The following is a 26083-nucleotide window of genomic DNA, read 5'->3' on the forward strand; positions in this document are numbered from 1 at the left end:
GCACAGTTATAGGGAGGGGGAGGTACAATGATAAGAGGGGAATGGGTTAAAAGTAATCACTTGATCTGCTCCCGGGATCACAGGCCTAGGTTTGGATCACGCATGCGCAGAATCCTGCATGGTGCTACCAAAGCCATGTCTAATAAGGGCATTCTCTCTGTACACATCCCATCCTGCCATCACAGCCAATAGGAGCCTTGCCAGTTCTGCACATGCTCACAAGCCCCACTGAAACAAGAGCCACCATCTTAGGGTTATGCCCATACTAAGTAATACAGGATGCTGAGAACCCAAATAGAAGATGTAATAGGGCCCCCATCTGAGTTAATAAGGGAATGATCAATAAGACTTATCAATGTTATATTTCCTAGTGGATATTGAACATTATCAGTTTGCCAAGTAATATGACATTTGATTATGAACACTATATTGGAGCTGTACATATCCATCCTGATCTGACATGGATTGTACTATGTGTAGCCCTTGTACCCCCTGGATAAAAAGACTACCAGTGCTGCTGTCACCTGTTTGTCTACCATTAGGTCTGAGCCTTCTCCACTGGAAGGCTGTGGTGTAATTATCGTCTCGGTGCAGCACCTCCACCGGCGAGGGATCCCAGCGTAGTGTGAGGAGCCCCTCACCGGAACCAATATACACAGTAATTACATGCAGGTATATTATAACTGTATTTACTAAACACACACACACACACACACACACATACATACATATATATATATATATATCTATATATATATATATAGATATATATATATATATATATATATACATACATATACATATACAGTATAAATCACACATCAAGTATAACACGGCCATGCAAGGCCTTTCCCACACAACACCTCCTGGGTGGAATCCCCAAAATGTTTGAGTGCCTGGGCACTTAACCCCTAGTGTCCACAAACAAGCAAAGAGCATGTGTGGGATAGCGCTTCCCTTAGTGTGTTGGGGCCCGTTGATGCACGTGAGTAATACCTCCTTGGTCTCTGTCCAGACCAGGTTAACAAGCAAATAACTCCGTGGATCTGCGACGTGATTCTGTACCGCGATCCACTGGTTCCTCTGCTGTGATGATCCTTAGGCCGATGCCTCTGGAGGGGCTTCCAGCTGGATTGTACCCCTATAATAGAGTTTCGGATACTATGGCCTTACTCTGCTCATAGACTTTAGGCCGCACTTCACTGACACACTACTGGGAAAGGGTCCCTATCTATGGCCTTTCCCTGCAGCATACACCATCTACAGTGAGTCATGGGATCTACTTTGGACCTGGGAAGAAATCTGGCCTTGTCCAGGGGAGCACTGCTCCCTGGACATTACCTTCACCTTCTCTGTCCGTATCCCGACTAGCGTGGTGCCTCTCCGTGCCAAATGTATCTATTCCTCTCCACCACCTTCCAGGAGCCCTATTGGTCCTCCTGCAACACGTCTAGCAGCCCCGGGGGCTGCTGGGACTTGTAGTCCCCTTCCTAGGCCTATTTCTATGGGCCACCGTACTATTTTCTACTGCGCATGCGTGAGCTTGTAATGGCCGCCGGGTGCTTGCTGCACATGCGCGAGCCTCCCTGACATGGCGGCGCCCTTAACCGCCGCGGGTCTCCGGCGACCTGCTCGCCCGTACTACCTGCCTGAATCACCATGGAGTCGCCCCCCTCTCGCGCAGCCCGGAGGTAAGAGGGGGGCCTGGCTACATATGTTTATATATGTTTTTAATATATTCTCTTTTTATTATTTCCATTCCTGTTTTTTGTACTGGGGTTGGGGGACTTTTGGGGATGCGGTGTATTGATAACTGCTAATGTTCAATATCCATGAGGAAATATGACATTGATGAGTCTTATTGATCATTTCCTTATTAGCTCATATAGGGGGCCCTAGTACACCTTCTATTTGGGATCTCAGCAAGCTGTATTACTTAGTATGGGCATAACCCTTATCCAAGATGGCGGCTCTGGCTTTAGTGGCGCTTGTGAGCATGTGCAGTACTATTAGACATATTGACAGGGGAATGCCAGCCTTGTGGTTCTCTGTATCTGCCGGTTTTGTCATTCACACCGGCTGCAGATTGAACACGGTGATTGCAGCTCTTCCGCCGGATGCATCCCTATAAAAGGTTGGTTTTAACCTGCGGAAAATACTCTTTGATAAAGCGCCAGCTACGGCGGGAAACGCGTCAGAGTTATCCTATTTTTGTCTTCGCTCTGGCAAGATGCAATAATACATTTAGATTTTTACTTTAGTTACTTTACTTTTCGCCTCTTCACCCACTGATGGGTATAGGCAACTTCCATGGAAACTTCCATTTAGATTTTTAGTATTTGGCCTCCAGTTCTCCTGCTGTCACGCTGTGCTCCTTTGCTTCTTTTTTGTTCGTTCCTATGGATCTTCTACAAACGGAGGCACACTGAGAGGATCAGACTCGTCACCTGCAGCAGCAGCAGCAGGGGTTTGTGAGTACACATATTGCTCCTTGTGTGGCCGGTCAAAAGTTTACCTATTTAGCTAATCAGCTTCTTATTAGAAGGAGCGGCTCAGTGAGTAAAGACACTGAGTGGCACTGAGTTTGAAACAGGGGAACCTGTTTGAATGCTTAGTGTCGGCTCCTTGAGACCTTGGGCAAGTCACTTTATCTCCCTGTGCCTCAGGCCCCAAAAAACATTGATTGTAAGCTCTACGGGTCAGGGACTGTCTGCAAAAATGTCTCTGTAAAGCGCTATGTAAAACTAGCAGCGCTATATAAGAACAAACTATATATATATATATATACATATATATATATATATATATATATAATATAAAATATATATATATATATATATATATATATATATATATATATATATATATATATATATATGTATATATACACGAGAAGAAAGCGCCCGATCCTAGTGTAATATGAAAAATACACATTTTAATGTTCCCATTAAAAGTCCAACAAATTTAAACTTGCCGGGAGTTGTAGTCTTCCTTCTTCTCCTGCGGTGGCTCCTCTCCTGGACTGCTTGGTGGGACCGAGAGCAACGCAGAGGTCACAAGCCCTTTCACGAAGCCAAAAGAGAGAGCAGGAGAGAGTGGCAAGAACCCAGGGAGATAGAAAGAAAAAGATCACGGGCAGACGTTTCCGAGGAAAGAGAGGAGGAACAGGAAAAAAGAAAAAAATCAAATGCAGGCAGAGACTGGGAGGAGCCTAAGGAGCAGTGTCCCAGTCATCCCAGCCGCGAGTCTTACTGAAGACAGTGACGTCACACTAGAGCGCCGGATACATGCGAGGTACACGCGGTACCGGAGCGGACTACCAGTGACTGAGGCGGCTGTGTGTGTGTGCTGGGCCGAGCACTTTTTTATTGTATTTTAAACTCACCTTCTGATTCCTGAAGACAGGGGCTGCAGAAAGATCCCTTCTATACCCACGGAGGCCAGGAACACCACGAGGGGTTCGTGCGACATCAAGAGGCTTCCAGAGCAAGAAGGCTTAAAGAACAGATTCTCTCCCCTGCACATGATCTAGCTACTTCTAGTAAGTAGGCAATTCAGATATACATCATCATTTGGAAATATTACTGTTTGTCTCAATATACTGCGCAATGTTTGTTCTCTGCTTGATATCTTTAATATGCAGGATCAAGTACAACATATGAGAAGAACCATCTGTTTTGATGAACTGTGAACTGAGTTTGTGCCCAACTGGACTTTTCAGGTTGTAACCATTGAACTACCATTTCATCACTTGGCACAATTTGGGACTTTATATACATTATTTTTTTCCATCATTTTCACATATTTAAGCGCCGGGTTATGTCATCTATTTTTGTGTGTATTCACAAACAAAAAGGATTTTTAACAAATCTTCTCTGTTGAGCGAATCCACCTTTAACATTGCCTCATCTAATTTTTCTTCTTTGTATTTCTTCTCCACAAACTTATCTTTTAATCTTCTAGCCTGCGATAAAAATGTTTCCCTGTCACTGCAGTTTCTCTTGATCCGCGTGAACTGCCCAGATGGAACATTGCCCTGCACAGATGGCAACTGGATCTTAATCTGTAATTATTTTTATCGGTTTCTTTAAAATGCGTTTTTGTTTTTATATTGTCCTCCTCTATGAAGATCACTAGGTCTAAAAAGTTAACCTGGCACCCACTATCTGGTGTTCACTATGTTTCATCTGGGCCGTTCACGCAGATCAAGAGAAACTGCAGTGACAGGGAAACATTTTTATCGCCTGGGGTGTACCTGATTCGATAGGTGACAGCGCCTCCACCTCGCGGGATCCTAACTATGTGGGATAACCCCGTGCAGTACCATACATGAATAATACACGATAATGGTAAAACGAGTACTTTACTATGAGCAAATAACCAGACATATACATGAACAACACTTATATTATCAACACTTCTAGTGAACACTAATAGGGTACAGCTACCCGCCAAACCTCGCACGGCCGTAACCCCCCACCGTGTTCCCAACACCGTGTCCAGCAGAGTCAACCAGCCACCCAAGTGTTTGAGACAGCGCTGCTCACTAGAGAAAATGTATAGTTGGTGCATGTAAAAATACAATAATTGGTGAGTAGACAAAAGATGTAAAAATGAGGATATAACAACCACTTAAATATATTAAATTTTAACTAAATTCAGCTAGCGCTCTAGCCTCATTGGACAGAGATTGCTCTCACAATAAAGAACAATGACTTGTAGTATAACCAATAAGTAAATATAAATTGATACATACAATTATAGTCCATATAAGTATATATGTATAGAGTCCAATCCAAAACTTGTATGGGTGATGCTGCTTCTTTCACTGGATCCAACCCTCGGGTCCAAGATAAAAAGCTATAGAAAAAAAGAAGAAGAATAAAGCGCAAAACCCATGGTGCAGTATCACAAATTTAATGCGTATAGGTAACGGTTAAAAACACTTACAGACGTAAGCAGATAGAGAGCACATCAGTATATGTGATGATCCTTGATGAAGTAGCCACCGGAATAACCGTAATGTCCCCGTCTCCTGCCAGGAGGTTTCCTTCAGTCTGTAGCTCCTTCCCTCTCCGATCGGTGCTGCTCCACTTCCGCATCACGTGTGCTTGTGACGTCACCTTGTTCGTGTGCTCGCGCCTTCTAGAGGGGGTTGGTTCTGGGGCTGACGTACACTCCCCTGCCGGTTGAAGCGGACAGAATCCGTGTCCTCCACTGTCACTCCAACTTTTCCAATTCAACAGCCTTAGTAGAAACAGCCCTACGCGTTTCAGGGAACGAGTCCTCTTCATCAGGAGCTTGTGACTACAAGGGTGCTGATCTTCCTTAAATAGTGCTTGTCACGATGACACCAACTTTTATCAATACATTTATATTTCTGAGTACTTGATTGAAAAAAACAAGTTGCAAAATAAATTGTGATTTATGTCCTTAATAGACAAACACACAACATCTGCAGAATACACTGAAAACAACACTCACTGGGATAAGGGAACTAAATAAATTGTCCTTGGAACGAAAGAAATTGTCCTTTGCTTGCAAGCGCCAGAAATGCAATCTTGGTTTTAAAAGTCCTGTGGTTATGTTGTTATTAACCCCTTCACTCCTGGACTGGTTGCTGCTGGGCTGGAACAAAGTCTTGCATCTTTACATCATGGATTAAAATTCAGGAATCACACTGGGAATACCTGGGGAGCCACAGTTATAGACTGTCTAAAGCTATCTTTAACATGTGGATCCAATCCCCCTCGTGGGAACAAAAAAACTCACGAATAGCCAAGTTACACACAGTTCATAAGACCGGTCAAAAGGGCTGTCCGGTGGGCAGGGCACCATGGGTCAGGTTGACGCCCATGCCACTTAGCATACCTGGGCTACACACATATCTTGGCTCCACTATGTCTGATTTTTGACCAATAGATGTCAATAGACTGGCATCTGTGATACCTCAGAATGCCGTCCGTGTATAACTTATGGGTATCTGGGTCTTTTCATAACTGACACTCTTTTAGACAGGGAGACTCTAAATCTGTGAGACCCCTTTTGAGGCTCTGTCATAAAAATACCTACAGCTCATTGAGACCCCTTTGAGGCTCGGTCATAAAAATATCTACAGCTCATTGAGACCCCTTTGAGGCTCGGTCATAAAAATACCTACAGCTCATTGAGACCCCTTTGAGGCTCGGTCATAAAAATATCTACAGCTCATTGAGACCCCTTTGAGGCACGGTCATAAAAATACCTACAACTCATTGAAATGCCGGTTTCTATACTGCCATCATGTGTCGGTTAGAGGGTATGGCGAGCAATGCATTTTGTCTTTTAACATGGCAGCAAGGGAATGGCTTGTAAATGGGGGACAAAAACGTCTGGGACATGGCAACCACAGTAATGCATAGCAAATCAGGTATTAACCCCTTCCTCCCTGTCACACTTCCCCCACTCAAGAGCCAGGGACTGCCCTGACCACCCCGTCCGGTGATTCGGCTGACCTGCCAGCTCTTGAAGTTAGTAAGTCCTGAGGACTGTCCTGGCGGGAAAGGCCATCAGCATTACCATGCTCACTTCCCTTCTTGTGCTGGATGGTGAAGTTCCACTGCTGTAAGGCAAGACTCCAGCGCAAAAGTTTAGCATTTTCCCCCGACACCCTCTGTAACCAACTCAAAGGATTGTGGTCAGTTATTACTGTGAAATGTCTGCCATACAAATAAGGCTGTAACTTCTCTAGAGCCCACACTATGGCCAGACACTCCTTCTCAATGGTGGCATATGCCACCTCTCTGGGCAGCAGCTTGCGGCTCAGATACACAACTGGGTGTTCACTGCCCTCCTCCCCCACTTGGCTGAGTACAGCCCCAATGCCATAGTCCGAAGCATCAGTCTGCAACAGGAACTTTTTTGCATAGTCTGGAGCAGCAAGTAAAGGAGTGCTGGCTAGTGCAGTCTTTAATGCCTGAAACGAGATCTCACAGGCAGGAGACCAGACTACCAGCACAGACTGTCGCTTCTGGGTCAAGTCAGTCGAGTTTGGCAGTGGCGCTATACTGAGGGACAAACTTTCTTTAGTAGCCTGAGGTGCCTAGGAAAGCCATGACTTGCTTCTTGGTTTTGGGAATGGGCCACTGCACTATAGCTTCCACCTTAGCTGGTTCTGGATTAAGATGCCCGCCACCCACCCTGTGCCCTAGGTACAGTACTTCGGCCATCCCTACTAAGCACTTGGTGGGTTTCAACGTCAGTCCCGCTTCCCTAATCCTGGCAAGCACCGCAGCTACATGCACTAAGTGTGAGTCCCACGAATTACTAAAGACTGCAATGTCATCCAAGTATGCCCTTGCAAACCCTTGCCTACCCTCCAGCAAGCGATTGACCAGGCGTTGAAAGGTAGCCGGTGCATTTTTCATCCCGAATGGCATCACTAGTAATTCATAGAGGCCACTTGGGGTAATAAATGCAGACTTCTCTCTAGCCTTCTGGGTCAAAGGGATCTGCCAGTACCCTTTACTGAGATCCATAGTCGTCAGATACCTTGCCCCCGCGAGTTCATCTAACAACTCATCCATGCGGGGCATGGGGTAGGCATCTGACACCGTGCCCGCATTGAGCTGCCGGTAGTCCACACAGAACCGGGTGGTTCCGTCCTTCTTAGGAGCCAGGACTACCAGACAAGCCCAAGGGCTCTGGGACGGTACAATTACCCCTAGGGCCAGCATCTCTTCTACCTCCCTCTCTATACTGCCCTTCATCTATACTGACACTTTATAAGCGTACTTATGCAGATATCTCAGATCCCCTGTCAGCACTGGGTGATCTGCAATGTGTGTCTTCCCTGGCTTGTCTGAGAACAGAGCCCTATACTTCTCTAGCATAACCCTGGCTTCTGCTCTCTGCCTGACACTCAGCTGAGCCCTATCTCCACCTGCTCTACGGTACCCCCTGCCTAGCCTCCCCCAGGAGATCAGGCAGAGCATTGCTTGCCAGATCCCCTATCGGTGGGCTGCAAATGATACCACACTCAGTGCTATGTACTCTTTCAGCATGTTGATGTGATAAGTCTTATTTCTCCCTGTCTCAGCATCTACCTGTACAACATAGATGCACTCGTTCATCTTTCGCAGTACCGGATACGGTCCCGACCAGGCAGCCATTAATTTGTTCTCCCGAAAGGCCTTGAGAACAAGTACCTGCTGTCCTGGGATGAACAATATGCTACGGGCATTCTGATCATACCACGTCTTCTGCTTGGTCTGAGCAGCCCTAAGGTTGTCCTGTGCCAACCCCATGAGCATCTCTAACCGGTCTCTGAGATCTATCACATACTGAAGCACAGAAGCATCAGTAGTGGTAGTCTCCCCTTCCCATCCCTCATGGAATAGGTCCAGAGGTCCCCATACCCTGCGACCATAAAGCAGCTCAAAGGGAGAGAAGCCTGTAGATTCTTGCGGTACCTCTCGCTATGTAAACAGCAAGTGCTGCAGGTGAATCTCCCAGTCATTTCCCTCTGCCTTTATAAATGTTCGCAGCATCTGCTTCAGGGTACCATTGAACCTCTCACATAGTCCGTTGGTTTGGGGGTGGTAAGGGGTAGTGCGCTGGTGCTTCACCCCGCACGCATCCCAGAGACACTGGAGCAATTCACTCATAAACTGCAACCCCTGATCGGTTAGGATCTCACTAGGGAAACCTACCCTAGAAAAAATGGCTAACAGAGCTTTAGCTACTGCCCTAGCATCAATACTGGCAAGCGCTACCGCCTTAGGGTACCGGGTGGCAAAATCCACCACCGTGAGAATGTAGCGCTTTCCTGACCAGTTGGGAACCATGAGGGGTCCCACGAGGTCCATAGTTACCTGCTGAAAGGGTTCCCCTATTACCGGTAACGGGTTCAGGGGTGCCTTCACACGGTCACCCGCCTTACCAACTCACTGGCAGGCGTCACAGGATCGGCAGAACTCTGCCGCCTCACTGGATGCCCCCGGCCAGTAGTAACGCTGCAACAGCCGGGCTCGCGTCATAGCGACCCCCTGATGCCCCGCTAGTGGAATGGAGTGGGCTACCCGCAACAACTAGTGCCTATACTCCCGGGGTACCACTAGCTGTCTCTTCCCCGTCCATACCTCATCTAACCCGGTGGTCCCTTGCGCTCTATATAGGAGCCTGCGGTGCCACAAGAAGTAACCAGACCTCTTGCTTGGCTTAGACTCGGACGCCCGCAGTCTCATGCCCTCCAAGCTGGGATCAGATCGCACCGCACCCTAAACTGGGCACCTAACTCTGGCCACATCTGAGTCAGGGGGACAGGGAACAGTAAGTCAGTGTCAGAAAGCGACTGAGTCTGGCTTACCTGTCTGGTCTCTGTAGAGACTACTGGAACTGTAGGTCCCAAATGCAGGGGGACAGGGGCTGGTTCTGCTGCGATCCTTGCTTACTGGCTCCTGGTGATCGCTGCAACAGGCACCAGCTCAGTGGTAAAAACACAGGTAACGTGTCCTAGGTCGTTACCCAGTAAGACCTCGGCATCTAACCCAGGCAAAACCTCCACCTCCCTCATGCCACGTCCGGCACCCCAGTCCAAAAAGACCCGGGCAACCTGGAGTGACCGCGGTCCTCCGTCTGGCATGGCCACTTGCATCCCGGTGCCCGGGAGCAAATCCTCTGGCCGCACCATATCAGGGCGAACCAGAGTCACGGTGGCACCGGAGTCTAGCGAGCCGTCCGCCTGCCGGACTCCGATGGTCACCTTCTGCAGATGCTTCTGCCGGACATCGTTGGGCTGCATCCCGACTGGAGCAAAATGATGTCCCCCGCTCTCCACTGCTGGTCCCGAGGTGGCAAGTGCAGTCTGTCCGCTGGGCATCCCTCTGTGGGCTGGTTCCACGGCTGTACTTGGCTCCTCTGTGTGTGCCAGTCGCACAGGGGCGACCGGCCTCGCAGCTGGTGAGCGTTGCCACTGATGGGGTCCCTTGGACCGGTCCCGACAATCTGGCCTGAGATGTCCAACTTTATTGCAGGAATAACACCGCCTCTCATGCTTGAACTCTGCAGCCTTGGGTGTGCTGTTTGCTGCCGCAGGCTGGTGTGTCCACGGAGGGGTAGTCTTAGCGCCCTGGGCCGCACGGCCCACTCCTTTGGGTGCTACAGGGTCCTTCATTGCGTACTTGGCCACATACTCATCTGCCATTTTCGCTGCATCCTCATAGGTCTGAGGTTTATGGTCATAGACCCATCCCCTCACATCTGTGGGAAGCTGCTGCAGCAGCTGCTCTTGAAAGAATAAGTCCAGCAGGGTATGGAATTTTGTAACCCCATTCACCTCCACCCACTGAGTCCCGTGCAAAGCCATCCTACTGGCATAGGTGCTGTATGACTCTCCGGGGAGTACTACCCCCGTCCGGAACTTGCTCCTGTAAGATTCTGGGGTCAGGGCATACTGGGTTAGCAGCTTGCTTTTCACATGACCGTAGTCATCGGCATCCACGCGTGGAATACCCATCACAGTCCGTTTGGATTCGCCAGATAACAGTGGTCGCAGTCTGACCACCCAGTCCCTCCTTGGAATTCGGAACCGGGAACACTGCGTCTCGAAGTCATTCAGGAACGCATCGAGGTCCTCTGTGCCATCCACGAACTTGCTGAAGTTGTGATGATCTGCCCGGGAAATACCTTGTTCCCCGTTTTCAAGGTAGGGGTTGTGGGTTCTTCCAAGCACTGCTGTCAGGAGCTGTACCCGCTCCGCAGTGCTAACACCCATTCCCCATGTAGCCAGAAGTGCAGTAAGCCCAGGGACGGCACGCTCGGCAGCCGCAGCAGCTACCTTGTCCGCAACCCCTGGCGCCAAGCCACCCACGACTGGGGGGTCACTAGCAGTCTCCTCATGTCCTTGCAGCCCCGAAGCTGGAGGGACCTCCTGCACTCCGGGCTGAATAGCGTCTGCCAACACAGCAGCTACGGGGACTTGCCCCTCTGGTAGGACCCTGCATTCCTCATGATGCTCCAAATCCTCCTCCAGTTGTGCCTTCGACCGCCCATCTTGCATCTTTACATCATGGATTAAAATTCAGGAATCACACTGGGGGTACCTGGGGAGCCACAGTTATAGACTGCCCAAAGTTATCTTTAACATGTGGATCCAATCCCTCTCGTGGGAACAAAAAAACTCACGAATAGCCAAGTTACACACAGTTCATAAGACCAGTCAAAAGGGCTGTCCGGTGGGCAGGGTGCATGGGTCAGGTTGACACCCGTGCCACTTATCATACCTGGGCTACACCCATATCTTGGCACCACTATGTCTGATGTCAATAGACTGGCATCTGTGATACCTCAGAATGCCGGCCGTGTATAACTTATGGGTATCTGGTTCTTTTCATAACTGACACCCTTTTAGACAGGGAGACTCTAAATCTGTGAGACCCCTTTTGAGGCTCCGTCATAAAAATACCTACAGCTCATTGAGACCCCTTTGAGGCTCGGTCATAAAAATACCTACAGCTCATTGAAATGCCTGTTTCTATACTGCCATCATGTGTCGGTTAGAGGGTATGGTGAGCAATGCATTTGTCTTTTAACATGGCAGCCAGGGAATGGCTTTTTAAATGGGGGACAAAAACGTCTGGGACAGGGCAACCACAGTAATGCATAGCAAATCAAGTATTAACCCCTTCCTCCCCGTCACAGCGCTTCATTATAGTTCCAACCAATAGGAACTCTTGTTGCATTGGCCAATCTTAGCTGTTTCTTTCTCAATATCTCCAAATGGTGGTAAACAGATATATTAAAAGCATATATATGCTATATGTGATTGAACATTATGTTTGATGGTGATGTCACAAGTTGGTGCATGTGTAAGGTTAGGTACCTGCCGGGTGCTCCAGCAACCGAGCGCGCCGACAGAGGGAAAGACAGGATCTGCTGATCCAGCGATGGCGTCTTCCACGATGTGTCCGCCTCCGCGTGGGGTGGTATCCGATTGGAGTGTCCCACCATGCAGATAGTCTTTGTGCCTTTGAGTGATAATATGGTCCCATACCACAGGCCACAACTGCTGCGCAGCTTCTGCTGTGTCCATGACACTATGTACGCTAAGCGGGGCTGTGTCCCTATTTAGCGGGCCTATCCCTATAGCAACCACAACCTGAGATGAGTTAGGGCCTAGCTGGGGCCTAATAGGGGGTATCTGGCCTAGTGCAGAAGCCACAGACCCCTGCACACACAACCTACCCTTTTCTTGTCCCAGCTCCGACTGCCGTGGTCTCCAGCACGCGGAATGTATCCAATCTAGGGAGCAGGGGATTGCTGCAGCTATATTGGCTGATTCACGCCATGTGTCAGCCCCAGTGGCTGCTGGGGGTTGTAGTCCTGGCTGAGCACTCTCCTCACTAGCGCCTCGCGCACCAAGTGTACTGCGCATGCGCTACTCTATAATGGCGACACCCTTCACCTAGGACTGCCGTAGCCTCCGGCGAGCCCGTCACCGGCTCACACCTCTCTGCACTGGCGCACGCTGCAGCAGAGGTAAGGGGGAAAGCAATAGAACCAGGGGACCTGGTTACACTTGTATACACTGAGGGGTGATCTGACAAAAGGGCTGGTGCTATGAAATGTTATTTGTTCCTTTTTTGTCTTTAGATATGCCTGATGTCACGGCGCATTGATGTCTTATTGATCATTTTCTTATTATCTCATATAGGGGGCCCTATCATCCCTTCTATTTGGGTTCTCAGCAAGCTGTATTACTTAATATGGGCATAACCCTTATCCAAGATGGCGGCTCTGGCTTCAGTGGGGCTTGTGAGCATGTGCAGTACTTGCAAGGCTCCTATTGGCTGTGATAGCAGGCTGTGACGTGTCCAGGGGGATTGCCCTGGTTACATTGGTAGCACCATGCAGAATTCTGCGCATGGGTGAGCCAAAACTAGGCCTGTGATCCCGGGAGCAGATCAGGTGATCACTCTTATCTTTGTACCTCCCCTCCCTATAACTATGTAATAAGGGGCACAGTGAGGGGGGTAGGGGGAGATACAGTCGTGAGGTGGGAGAGGTACAGTGAAGGGTTGGTGGGGAGAGGTACTGTGAAGGGGGGTAGGGTGATGTACAGTCGTGAGGGGGGAGGTAGAGTGAGGGGCGAAGTAGAATGGGGGGGAGAGGTAGAGTCTTATTGATCATTTCCTTATTAGCTCATATGGGGGGCCTTATTTCACCTTCTATTTGGGATCTTCATCTCAACAAGCTGTATCACTTAGTATGGGCATAACGCTTATCCAAGATGGCGGCTCTGGCTTCAGTGGGGCTTGTGAGCACATGCAGTACTAGCAAGGCTCCTATTGGCTGTGACGTGCCAGTGGGATTGCCCTGATTAGACATGGCATTGGTAGGACCATGCAGACTCCTGCGCATGCGTAAGCCAAACCTAGACCTGTGACCACGGGAGCAGATCAGGTGATTACTCTTCACCCATTCCCCTCTTATCATTGTACCTCCCCTCCCTATATCTGTGCAATAAGGAGCACAGTGATGGGGGAGAGAGTGAGGGCGCGCGCCAGAGCGAGCTACAGTGAGGGGGGAGGGGAGAGGTACAGTGAAGGGGGAGGGAGAGGTGAAGGGGGAGGGAGAGGTACAGTGAAGGGGGAGGGAGAGGTACAGTGAAGGGGGAGGGAGAGGTACAGTGAAGGGGGGAGAGGTACAGTGAGGGGGGGTACAGTGAAGGGGGGGAGAGGTACAGTGAAGGGGTGGAGAGGTACAGTGAAGGGGGAGGGAGAGGTACATTGAAGGGGGGAGGGAGAGGTACAGTGAAGGGGGGGAGAGGTACAGTGAAGGGGGGGAGAGGTACAGCGAAGGGGGGAGAGGTACAGTGAGGGGGGGTACAGTGAAGGGGGGGAGAGGTACATTGAAGGGGGGAGAGGTACAGTGAAGGGGGAGAGGTACAGTGAAGGAGGGGATGGAGAGGTACAGTGAAGGGGGGAGGGAGAGGGAGAGGTACAGTGAAGGGGAGAGGGAGAGGTACAGTGAAGGGGGGAGGGAGAGGTACAGGGGAGGGGGAGGGAGAGGTACAGTGAAGGGGGGAGGGGGAGAGGTACAGTGATGGGGTGAGGTAAAGTGAGTGGAGGGGGGAGATAGGAGGCACAGTGAGGGGAAGGGAGAGAGGAGGCACAGTGAGGGGAAGGGAGAGAGGAGCACAGTGAGGGGAAGGGAGAGAGGAGCACAGTGAGGGGAAGGGAGAGAGGAGCACAGTGAGGGGAAGGGAGAGAGGAGCACAGTGAGGGGAAGGGAGAGAGGAGCACAGTGAGGGGAAGGGAGAGAGGAGCACAGTGAGGAGAAGGGAGAGAGGAGCACAGTGAGGGGAAGGGAGAGAGGAGCACAGTGAGGGGAAGGGAGAGAGGAGCACAGTGAGGAGAAGGGAGAGAGGAGCACAGTGAGGGGAGGGGGGAGAGGAGCACAGTGAGGAGAAGGGAGAGAGGAGCACAGTGAGGGGAGGGGGGAGAGGCACAGTGAGGGGGCTGAGTGTGTGTGTGTGTGTGGCGCAGAGAGAGAGGGACACGGGGGAGATTGGCACTGTGGGGAGACATAGAAAGACAGGCACAGCGAGGGAGTAAAAAAAGACACAGTGAGGTGGAGTGAGAGAGGCACATTGAGGGTAAGTGAGGGGGTGGGGGAGATGGAGGCACCGTGAAGGGGGGAGAAAGGGGAAGAGGAGATCGAGTGAGGTGCAGAGGGCTACAGTGAGGTGCAGAGAGTGAGAGGGGCGCTGAGAGTGAGAGGGGCGCAGAGAGGGGTGAACAGTAGGTGGCAGAGGGGGGCACAGTGAGAGAGAGGAAAAAAAACAATTAAGAATGTAGGTAAAATACTTAATTGTTCTTATGATCAACTTTACTTTTCTTGTATTTTCCCTGTGCTAATTATTCTGCTGCATACGAAATGTTCCTAATATTGCAATATACTAAGAAACATCACTTAATTTTTCAGTGTCCTCATGTTAACGGAGGAAGGGAGCAGCGTGATTGAGAAGACCCTGGGGAGCGATTCATGGTATGTTTATCAATTTAAACTTTTACATCCTCATAAACCTTTTATAAAACACAGAACGAATGCAAAGAAACCTGCAGAATGGTCGGTGTGGGGATCAAACCCACGACCTTGGCATTAACACCACAACTGAGCTATCCAGCAAGGAAGCAATTGTATGTAGCACATGAGCCAGCGCAGGTACTGCTGGGAAAGTATCTTACTCATCACTTTGTATATTTAAAGGAACTAATAACGTTTCAGGGCAGCCGCCCTTTCGTCAGATCCCCCTCAGTGTGCACAAGCATAATAGACTGACATGTAAATAACAATGACATTCGCCCCCACCCACTTGGCGCCAAAACGCCATTAAGCCGACCCCGTTCCAGGTGTGTGGAGATATCTCTGTATCAAAACCCTAAGGCTGCGAACCCGCTGCGGCCGGCGGTGCGCGCGTTCCTCACCAGCAGGGGTATCCTTTCCTAGCCGGTCCCAGTCCCCCCTCGTTGCACGGCTCACAACGTGCTGTGACGCGTTAACCGCCAGGTGGATGCAAGAAAATTGTGATCCCGAGCGGTGACGCGTCACGTGGTGCGCTGATGAGCCTATCAGCGGTGGGAGCGGGAGCTGTCGGACAGCTTCCTCCACAAGGTAGTGTGTGTGTGTGTGTGTGTGTATATCAGCTTATGTGAGGAGGGCATTTGTGGGGGGAGGGAGCGGGAGCTGCTTACCTTCCAGCAGCCCGCAGCAGCTCCCTCCTGCAGCCCGGGAGACCGAGCCCGAGGGGAGAGTAGTGGGTCCCTCCGCTCAAACCACGCCCCCACTCCCGCTTCGGCTCCCTACAGACCGCATATCGCGGTCTGTGCCTGTCAGCGCGCTGTCTGTCTGCAGTGGGGCGCGCTGACTTAGGGAGCAGGGCCTTAGCCTAACACTTGCTCTGAACAGGGTTTGGTAAAAACTACCTACATGTATGGGAACATTATTCAGATCAGTGTTCCCACAGGGACCGTCTGCTCCCGATATGCCCATTGTGACACACTGCTTTCAAATGAAAGAACTGGCGGTGAGCTCACAACTAAGTTACGGAAATCTGTAGAGCTGATTTAGGAACGGATTTTTCAGGTATATTTGTACTACTTACCTTGGTTATAAGGAATGTGTTAGTTGTGTGCCCGTGAAAGAATCTCTGCACACACTGGCAGCTATTCTGGGCACTTACCATACAAACGGTGCCAGGCTTATATAGACTTCTTTTTTTTGGAGCAAAACTGAGGTTATTTACACCCAGTAGCCAATTGGCAGGTTACTCACATAGAGCCCTGTCACATCACAGGGAGGCAACAGGTTTCTCAATTCATGTCTTTGATTCATGTGGTGATCAATTATTGCCACACACTGACCAAAGGCTAACTGTATACATACACTTGGACACGTAGCTCCAAAGTGTTATCCCTTTTATATAACCTTCAGCTCATAGGTGCATAATCAGGAGTCCTTAACGCACAGTAGTCTATTAACCCCAAGGATACCGCAGTATGCTCACGGTGCTACTCAGGGTCTCCACACACAGTATAACAATGTGTCGCAATATATATCGTTACACCTGTTTACTAACATTAGTAAGGATCGTAGCGTAGCAAGAAACTTAGGCTAAGGCCACACTGCCTTCTCCAGCGTGGAGGGGTGCGAAGGCTGTGACGTCACCTGCGTGAAGCGGGTGCATTTTTTGGCCATGGTGGACGCACCGTGGGGGGCGTGCCTAGGGGTGTTACGGAGCTGGTTTGCCCTCATTGGGCGAACTGGTCACTTGACCTGCACATCGTGCCAAGAAATCAGTTTCAACTGTTTTCTTGAGCAACTCATGCCCCCTCCTGCTTGCGCCCGCGCGGTCTGACTGACATCAATGCCTGTAGGCAATGTGATCGCGCCCCGTGTGGACGCCTCCGCGCGGTTGGCGCAACCATGTCCGAGGCCTTAGTATAGCTACACTGTGCATGGTACTGGTATTATTGTCTTTATACCTAGTCAACACTACACAGTCTCCTATTTCCTGGTACTCCTGGCAGCACTCACAGAAGTGCCCTGTGATACCAATTCATAGAACACCCTACAAGATGTTTATTTTTAAACTTTACGCTTTATTTTAATATTATGCCCATTAAAAGTTAACATTTGAATCAATTCATCAAGACAACACGGGGAATTCTCTTTCTTAGTACCCCATTGTACTTTATTGTTAGTGTCACGGACGACCAGCACTTTTAACACTTTTTCCCTTCTGGGATCATTCACTAGGCAAAACAAGGTAGTGGAATAAAACGAGGGTTATTCGGGTGAAATCCGCGGACACACAACGAATACACGAAATGCAGGAAGATTATACATTTACTGGGTGTCTGGGGGTGAAAACTAGCCTCACATAAGTGCAGGTCGCCTGCTTCGGAAGGCTTACCCTGACCAGTACCTGATCCCGGGATACGTGGTACTCTTTTTGGGGAGACTGCACAACCGCGGCCACTTCGTTCTGTTCTGAGAACTTGGTCCCAGTGTATGACTTAGTCTCAACTGGGCAGGTTTTCACAGCTACAAAACTGAAGCCGGTTGCTCTGCTTTTCGCAACAGAGCAACTTTGAAAATCCTGCCAGCGCCTCACAGATTCAAGTCACAAGATTCTCTGATTGGCCAGTCCCCTTTTATAGACCTCTGTGTTCTATGTCCAACATGGAGAAGGAGCTGGCGACCAATCAGAGAACGGATCACAAGACAAAACACAAAAAAGCAGGGGCACTTTTGTAACAAATGTAGTAGTGTATTATAAGAATAACTGTAATGAAACAAACTTGGTATTGACATAAAAATAGAAAATAAAATAGAAAACTTTGCCTGTGTGAGGTTCACGCTTCTTAACCTGGTTGGGGGTACCCCTGTTACCTATGGATCCCCTCAGCTACAGGGACACTTTTTCATCCCTGTGCCTCATTTACCTTTCTGGGCTATGCTGAAGCAGGGAACCCTAGCAGTGAGTCGCGCAAGCGTTTTCGAGGGGAGATATTGCCGGGACAATGTGCCTATATGTATCCAGGTATCAGGCATGCTTACCGGGTACATTTTTAGGGGAACCGACAACTTTGGAACCCAACTACCTATGCACATTCTGACAACAATTCCTCCGCAAAATCCCCCTTGAAACTCGTGCCCTAGCAATCCCTGCTCACTAACATGCCCGGAAAGATAAAAACACAAAAAATATCTTTATTACAAGTCATGCATTGAAAGATGCAATGTTACTTGGTCCAGGAGCTAACTCTCTTGAACCCTTATATATGTACGGATCAGGAGTAACCATGAATGGGCTTGACCTTTATTGAGAGCCTGGTTACCCCCTTAACGTCACACTAATGCCCAATACATCTCATAGTTCTAGGGCCAAGGAAACATGAAAACAGAAAAAAGCAGGGGTCACATTATTTTCCACATGTATTTTTCCTGGCTTATGGTGCTTATGTAGCTACCAGGGACCCCACGGGTTCAGGGGTAACCAGGGGGCTTAACCTTTATTAGATAACCTAATTACCCCCACCCGTCACACACATAAGAATATTCCAGTGCTTGTTTAGAATCTTCTAAATGGACTTATACTGTATGATTTATTAAATGTAGTAATAAACTTTGGAGCCCCAAATCTTTTACTCCCTTGACTCTGGTTATAATCAGAATTTTGCTTCCTAACTCTTTTGCCCCTGGAATCAGCTACTAAGGCAGATCGGTTCATAGCTTGGCCCTTACTCAGGGAGTTTAGGACCAATTGTCCATCATACCCCTTATCTGTAAACTTCTTACTCAAAGCTTTAGATTGTGAAAGAAAGTCCCTCTCAAGAACAATTTCTCCTGATCCGGTGAAATTGGCCGAGAGGGACATTATTTAACCATTTTCTATGATGATGCTCCGTATGTTTTTGGCCGCTAGATTTTGAATCTCCTCTAATCAAGGACTTTCCTTTCACTCAGGACTTTGCTAGATTCAGTCCTCAGCGGACCTGTTCTACTATCCCTCATGAGAGGACTGCCAGGACTGAGGTTTATACCAATGGGATTGCTGGCTTGTGATTATGTCACAAAAGCCTTTTCATTTCCTTCCCTTATGAGTGCACTTGTTTCCCTCCCCCTTCTTTTTATTACGCAATGAGGGCATGCACATTCTTTTCTTACACACATTTCTATCCCTCTGGGACAAAGGAGAAAAGTGCTTTATACATATGAGTGAGCACTAAATTAGAAGTATAACTCAAAACTAAGTATGCTGTGACAGTAGTGCTACCATTAGCTGGTTTATCTCACACTGTTAGATCTGCTGCCAAGAAAAGCAGTGGTTGTGGGTTCTAGTCCTTTTGGGTCTGACACCATTCCAGTCATCTTGTTTTTAGGCTCATCAACTTTATATAGTTGGCATGGAAATAATTTTAGGAATTGTGGGATGGGACTTACTTAAATATACTTTGCACATCTATTAGCATGTCTCCAAAGCTACCTTAGGCTGCGTTTAGAGTGCCCGCCACGGCGATGTCGCTCCAAAACAAAACAATTGACTCTGTCCATGGAGTGACATCGCAACCCAAAATTTGGAAGCCGGGTAAATCAGATTTTTCAGAGACCGGCGCCACATGTTACTGTCTCTGAAACAATCAATGACCCTGTCGCTAGCGACGTCGCTGAAAGTTAAATTATAACTTTCGCGGGTGGCGACAGGTGAGTCATCTGTCGCGTCGCCGTCACCAGCACTATAAGCACGGCCTCGGGTGTGCTCCATTTGCAGCACAGGCATTTCTCCCTAATTTAATTGGAGAAAGGTTTGAGGGGATACATACAACTGGAGACACTTCTAAAATGGAAGTCGCCCTCCTCCGTCTCCTTCTTGCTTTGCATAGCGTCTAGAATTAAATGTAAAACCCTAGCTGTAACAGGAGACCAGAACACCCGGATCAAGGCACCAGACAGGACAAAGCATTTCAATAAAGAGTATTTATTGCAGCCAGTAAGCACTGCACAAAATCACAAACAGATCTTTTACTCACTGAGACAAGGAATACGGGGGGAATCCCAGCTACCTGGGTGCCAGGCGCCAATTCCAATGTTTACCCGGGTTTTGCTTCCACTCCTGTGGAGATCGAGACTGCCCAGACCTCTGCAATTCACGACAGAGCATTTTAAAATCTCCCGCTTGGTTAGGCTCCCAGTCTCGTTTTCAGGTGTCTCCGGCACAGCCGCAGAGCACACTGCTTAGTTCACCTCCACGTCAGGATCAGACTGAGCTCTGGAAGTGAAATCGGCAGCTCTTTACATAGTTTCCGGTGGAGGCCGAGATCCATGGAGGAGGGCTGCCAACTAATCAGAGCATGGATGCCACCGAGACCTGAGTCAGTTGGGGCTTAGACCCAGACCTAAGATTTCAGTTTCAGCCAGATACCTCTTGTTTGAACATTGTCCCTCATTCCCTCTAGATTGTAAGCTCTCATGAGCAGGGCCCTCATTACTTCTTTGTATCTGTTTGTGCATATTTGTCCTTACTTGTATGTAACTGATTATGTAATATGTATAACTCCATGTATCCCATTGTACCGCACTGCAGAATATGTTGGCGCTTTACTAGTAAATAATGATAATAATATTACCCAGTACCTGGCATACCTGCCCATATTTTCAGTACCTGGAAATTACCCAGACCCCGCACTAAGGGGATGGAACCCGGAGCCAGGTAATTTCCGTTTTGCTCTGCTCCCTCAGTCCTCCACTTGGAGAACGGCAGGAGCAGATCAGCAGAAGACACCTGCAGCTGGCGACGGAGGGTGAGGAAGATGACTGTGACATGCTGGTGGCGGTGGGAGCAGCAGACGACATCCATCAGGCGCTGGCAGCAGAGGACGTCACTCTTCAGCCGGTGGGAGCAGCTGAAGTCATCCTTCACAGCCGGTGCCTGTGCGAACAGAGGAATACGGGACCAGAGCAGGAGCGTTACTATAGGACAACTGGTGAGGAGCGGCACGGAAGTCGAAGCGCTCCCCCACGGCTGTCCAACAGTAATGTTTATGCTCCGGTCACTTGCTAGCACCGGCTGTGAAGGATGTCTTCAGCCGCGGGAGCAGTAACGTCCTCTGCTGCCACCGCCTGATGGATGTCTTCCGCTGCTCCCACTGCCACCAGGATTTTGCCGTGGTCTTCCTCACCCTCTGCCGCAGTCCTCACACCCTCCGCCGCTGGCAAGTCACAACTACCAGGCAGTTTTTTTTTTTTTGGTTACCCGGTCATTTTTGGGACTTGGTGCAACAATAGAGGAAATATTTATTTCCACTTATGAGACATAAATGTAAAATGATTTATTTGGGTGTTTCTTTGCCTTCCTCTGGGTGATTGTTATATTCTAGTTACATTGTAAATATAACTTTAATTATGATTCTGTATCTGGCACAAGTAGAATTTTAAAACATACAGGACACCTACAAGCTCATATTGAACCCCCAAAATAACCACAACATATTTATAAGCGTATAAGTGTCACAGAGGAGTGCTACTGAGCATGGCAATATCTATTTAAAACCAGAGACAGAACATGAAACACAGACAGAGCTCAGTGCACATCCAGTGAAACTTATACACGGTACAGTGCCTAAATATATATGTATAGATATCTATTAAATAAAATGGTCTTTTAGTTTAACATTTTGGCTAAAGTGTTGTACGCCCTTGAGCCACTACACGGCAGACCACATCTCAAGGGTACCTAACACTAATATAAATTCTTGATTTTATAATCTGTCAAAATTAGTTGCATAGTTCTAAGTCTGATTGAAGCTCTTATTAACATGTACATTACCAGGAAAAGCACTCTGTATTAGATTTGTCACAATCAAGCAAGTTCCCCTGAGAGTGGCAGATGCAATGGAGTGAGCTTTTAACCATTTAAATGTGGGAGGGGGTGAACTTCAACTAGGTAGGAGGAGCCACCCTCCAATCAGCCAAGACCAGCTGAACAAGAATTGTAAAACATACAAGCTCATATTGAACCCCCTCCCACATTTAAATGGTTAAAAGCTCACTCCATTGCATCTCCCACTCTCAGGGGAACTTGCTTGCTTGCAGTTTGATTGTGACAAATCTAATACAGAGTGCTTTTCCTGGTAATGTAGAGGTTAATAAGAGCTTCAATCAGACTTAGAACTATGCAACTAATTTTGACAGATTTATTATAAATCATTCTTCCTGGTAATGCACAGGTTATTAAGATTTTATATTAGTGTTAGGTACCCTTGAGATGTGGTCTGCTGTGTAGTGGCTCAAGGGCTTACAACACTTTGGCCAAAATGTTAAACTAAAAGACCATTTTATTTAATAGATATCTATACATATATATTTAGGCACTGTACCGTGTATAAGTTTCACTGGATGTGCACTGAGCTCTGTCTGTGTTTCATGTTCTGTCTCTGGTTTTAAACAAGTAGAATTTTATAAGGGTCAAACTCAGTGAATATTTGTCTCTCATCCAAATGTACTTTGTTGCATTGCAATGTTACATTAATACATTTTCTCACCACAGATTATTTGCAGCACACGACTGATCTGTGAACAAGAAGCAAGATAAGAAATGTCCCAAACATCATAAATTACAGAGGTGTTAATGGAAATATGTTTTAAGGACTTCAACATTCCATAAGTCTGTATGAGAACTGGAAGAAGATTACAAGAAACTCGGCAGAGCATTCCTATACATCAACAGCATTTTACTAAATTTACAGACACCACAGTACCAGACAAGACAAAGAGTGTTTAAAGAGCAGGGACATGAAAACCTACAGTGGGAAATGCGGTGATGTTATACAGCAAATAATCCATACAGGGAAAAAATCCTATAACTGCTCTGAATGTAGAAAAAGCTTCATTCAGAACTCAGATCTTGTTATACACCAAAGAATCCACACGGGGGTGAGACCCTATAACTGCTCTGAATGTGAGAAAAGCTTCAATCACAAATCTAATCTTTTTCAACATCAAAGAATCCACACAGGTGTGACACCCTATAACTGCTCTGAATGTGAAAAAAGCTTCAGTCAGAAATATAAACTTGTTACACACCAAATAATCCACACAGGGGTGAAGTCTTATAACTGCTCTGAATGTGGGAAAAACTTTGGGCTTAAATCAAGTCTTGTTAAACACCAAAAACTCCACACAGGGGTGAGACCGTATAACTGCTCTGAATGTGAGAAAAGCTTCAGTCACAAATCTAATCTTGATAAACATCAAAGAATCCACACAGGTGTGACACCCTATAACTGCTCTGAATGTGGGGAAAGCTTCCGTTATAAATCTACACTTGCTACACACCAAATAATCCATACAGGGTTGAAACCTTATAACTGCTCTGAATGTGCTAAAAGCTTCGGGCTTAAATCTAGTCTTGTTATACACCAGAAACTCCACACAGGGGTGAGACCCCATAACTGCTCTGAATGTGAGAAAAGCTTCTTTCGCAAATCACATCTTGTTATACACCAAAGAATCCACACAGGGGTGGACCCTATAACTGCTCTAATATGAGAAAAGCTTTAGTCAAAAACAAATATTTTCAAACACAAGATAAATCACTTTGTGAAGTCTCCCTCTAACTATTGATGTGAAAATATACAAAATACCACAAAAATAATAGAAAAAAAATATTTTAGGGAAATGACAATTCCCAAAAGCTTGCCCAGATATGCAGTTTTTTTTTGCAGCAACACTATGATTGAATAGATTTCAAACTGGTATATGTAGGCATGTGTTGTACTTTAATGGGGTTATTTACTGTGATGGTGCCGATCAAGAGAACAAGGGACATGATAGATATAGATGAGATATATATATATATATCTATATCTATATATATATATATATATATATATATATATATATATATATAATATATATATATATCATCTCAGAAAATAGCTGTGTTAGTCCATTTGAACTCAGAATGATAAGACTCTTTGACACCAAAACCAAAGGACTTAATGCGGACATGGGTTTTCTCACACCCTATCAAAATTGTTTGTAATTATCCTGCTTGCCTCCATTCTTATCAACACTTTCTCCCCCCCCCCCCCCAGCATCCCTCCCCCTCCCCACCTTCCCTTGTCACCGTCCCCTGGCTTCAAACACTTTTAACACCCTACCTTATCTACAATACATATCTGTTGTTTTTTTTTTTGTTTGTTTCTCTACACTGTTTTAGCCATAGAATCATTTGTATATCAGTATTGCTTGACCTGAAGAAGAGAGGAGAACTCTCGAAAGCTTGTCCTATGACATAAATTGTTAGTCCAATAAAAAAGGTATCACCTAATACTGAAGAACTCATTTATTCTGCACTATACCCGACAAATCACCCAAAAATCTACTCGCCGCCTTGTCCTCCCCCACCCTAGTCCTGCCCCCAGGCCCGCTTTAAAAAAAATAAATTGAATAAATCCTAGTAAGAACAGCATTCGTTTTTTGGCATTGTATTACATTATACTACAATTAGTCCTGGTTACGTGTGTGTGTGTTTTACAAAAAAAAGCCAGATGTGAATGACTAGTTTCCTGCACCCTTTATCCAGTGTCTGGATGCCCCCGCTTCACAATATCTAAAGCAGCAATCCCAGCTGGGATCATACCTGATCCGCAGTCCCTCTATGTCCAGGTACCCTCATTCCCGCAATGTTATATGTTGGAGGGGAGGTGTTCTCTACCTGTCTTCTGGATTAGGGGGGATTCCGATGCCTCCCGTCTGAAGCTTGAGAGTCAGATCTGGAACAAAGCAGTATAGGTTATTTCGGTGTAGGTATAGGGCAGTTAAGATATACAGGGTAAATAAGATATCCAGATACAGAGAGATGGGAGGGGAGACAGAGAGGAGGGAAGGGAGACAGAGGAGGAAGGAGACAGAGAGAAGGGAGGGGAGACAGAGAGGAGGCAGGGGAGACAGACGGGGGTGACTGGCTGACGGGGGGGGGGTGACTGGGTGGGGAGGAGGTGACTGATTGGGGGGTACCTCTGGTGTCCTACGCACACACACACACACAGTCTGACACACACACACACACACACACAGTGTCTGTCACACGCACACGCTGTCTGTCACACACACACACACACACACACACACACACACACACACACACACACACACACACACACACACACACACACACACACACACACACACACACACACACAGTCTGTCACACACACACAAAGTTTACAGAAGAAGCCGACACCACAGATGACCCCCCCCTCCCTCTCAGCTCACAGGCAGGAGGCAGCGAGGACTGCACGCACGCTCCTAGGAGGGAGGAGAGCGGAGAGGGAAAAGCCAGGGGCAGCAGTGAGTGCAGCCGGCCAGCGGAACCCCTGGGACTCGAGGGGGGGTAGAAAGGAAGAGAGGATAGGCCGCGACCAACACCATGCTCCCCAATGCCCCCCACACCCGCACCCATCTCCCGCCCTACGCGGGCAGCCATGGGGAAGCGGGGCTTGGGGGGGAACACCCCCGCTACCATCTCCCACCTCGCGGGTGGATACGGGAACCTGGGGGGAAGCAAGGACGGGGGGGAGGAGCGAGGACTGGGGGGGGGAAGTGGGGACACCCCCGCTACCATCACCCACCCTGCGGGCAGACACGGGGACAGGGAGGGGAAGCAGAGACCGGGAGGCGGGGATGCAATGGAGTACTGTACTAACCTCTTCAAGCAGCAGGAAGAAGATGCGCCTGCGTGGCCTTAGCCTGGATGGGAAAAAAAATCTTGGCAGCCCGCCAAGTCCTGTCAGCCAATCAGGCTGCTGGATTAAAAAAAAAAAATTCAGCGCGAGCAGGGAAAATTAAAAAAAAACACGTGCGCTGCTTGGGCGGCCATAAGGAGGTCGCCACGAGGTCAAATCCACTCGCCTGCCCGGGGCGTGCGGGGGAATAGGTTTGTCGAACACTGTAATATATATATATATATATATATATATATATATATATATATCTCCCCCTCCATCCGGAAAACAGAGACAGCACACAGCCAGGT

At 47.9% G+C, this 26083-nt stretch overlaps 1 protein-coding gene across 8 annotated transcripts in view; it reads left to right on the forward strand.

Annotated features, from left to right (window-relative positions):
• Positions 1 to 24376, forward strand: part of LOC142464336 (uncharacterized) — an 898100-nt gene extending 873724 nt beyond the window's left edge. The window contains exons 1-4 of one of the 8 annotated variants that reach the window (XM_075567850.1): positions 12850 to 12945; positions 14965 to 15027; positions 16007 to 16125; positions 22592 to 24376. In XM_075567850.1, the coding sequence (XP_075423965.1) occupies positions 22837 to 23592 (756 nt within the window). In that variant the 5' untranslated portion in view covers positions 12850 to 12945; positions 14965 to 15027; positions 16007 to 16125; positions 22592 to 22836 and the 3' untranslated portion in view covers positions 23593 to 24376. Of the gene's footprint in view, positions 1 to 12849; positions 12946 to 13225; positions 13441 to 13463; positions 13575 to 14725; positions 14838 to 14964; positions 15028 to 16006; positions 16126 to 22591 lie in introns of those variants that run through there. The other 7 variants (XM_075567851.1, XM_075567843.1, XM_075567844.1 and 4 more) reach the window with 7 other exon arrangements.
• Positions 24377 to 26083: the final 1707 nt, after the last annotated feature.

The sequence above is a fragment of the Ascaphus truei genome, chromosome 12 (assembly GCF_040206685.1).
Source record: "Ascaphus truei isolate aAscTru1 chromosome 12, aAscTru1.hap1, whole genome shotgun sequence".
NCBI lineage: Eukaryota > Metazoa > Chordata > Amphibia > Anura > Ascaphidae > Ascaphus > Ascaphus truei.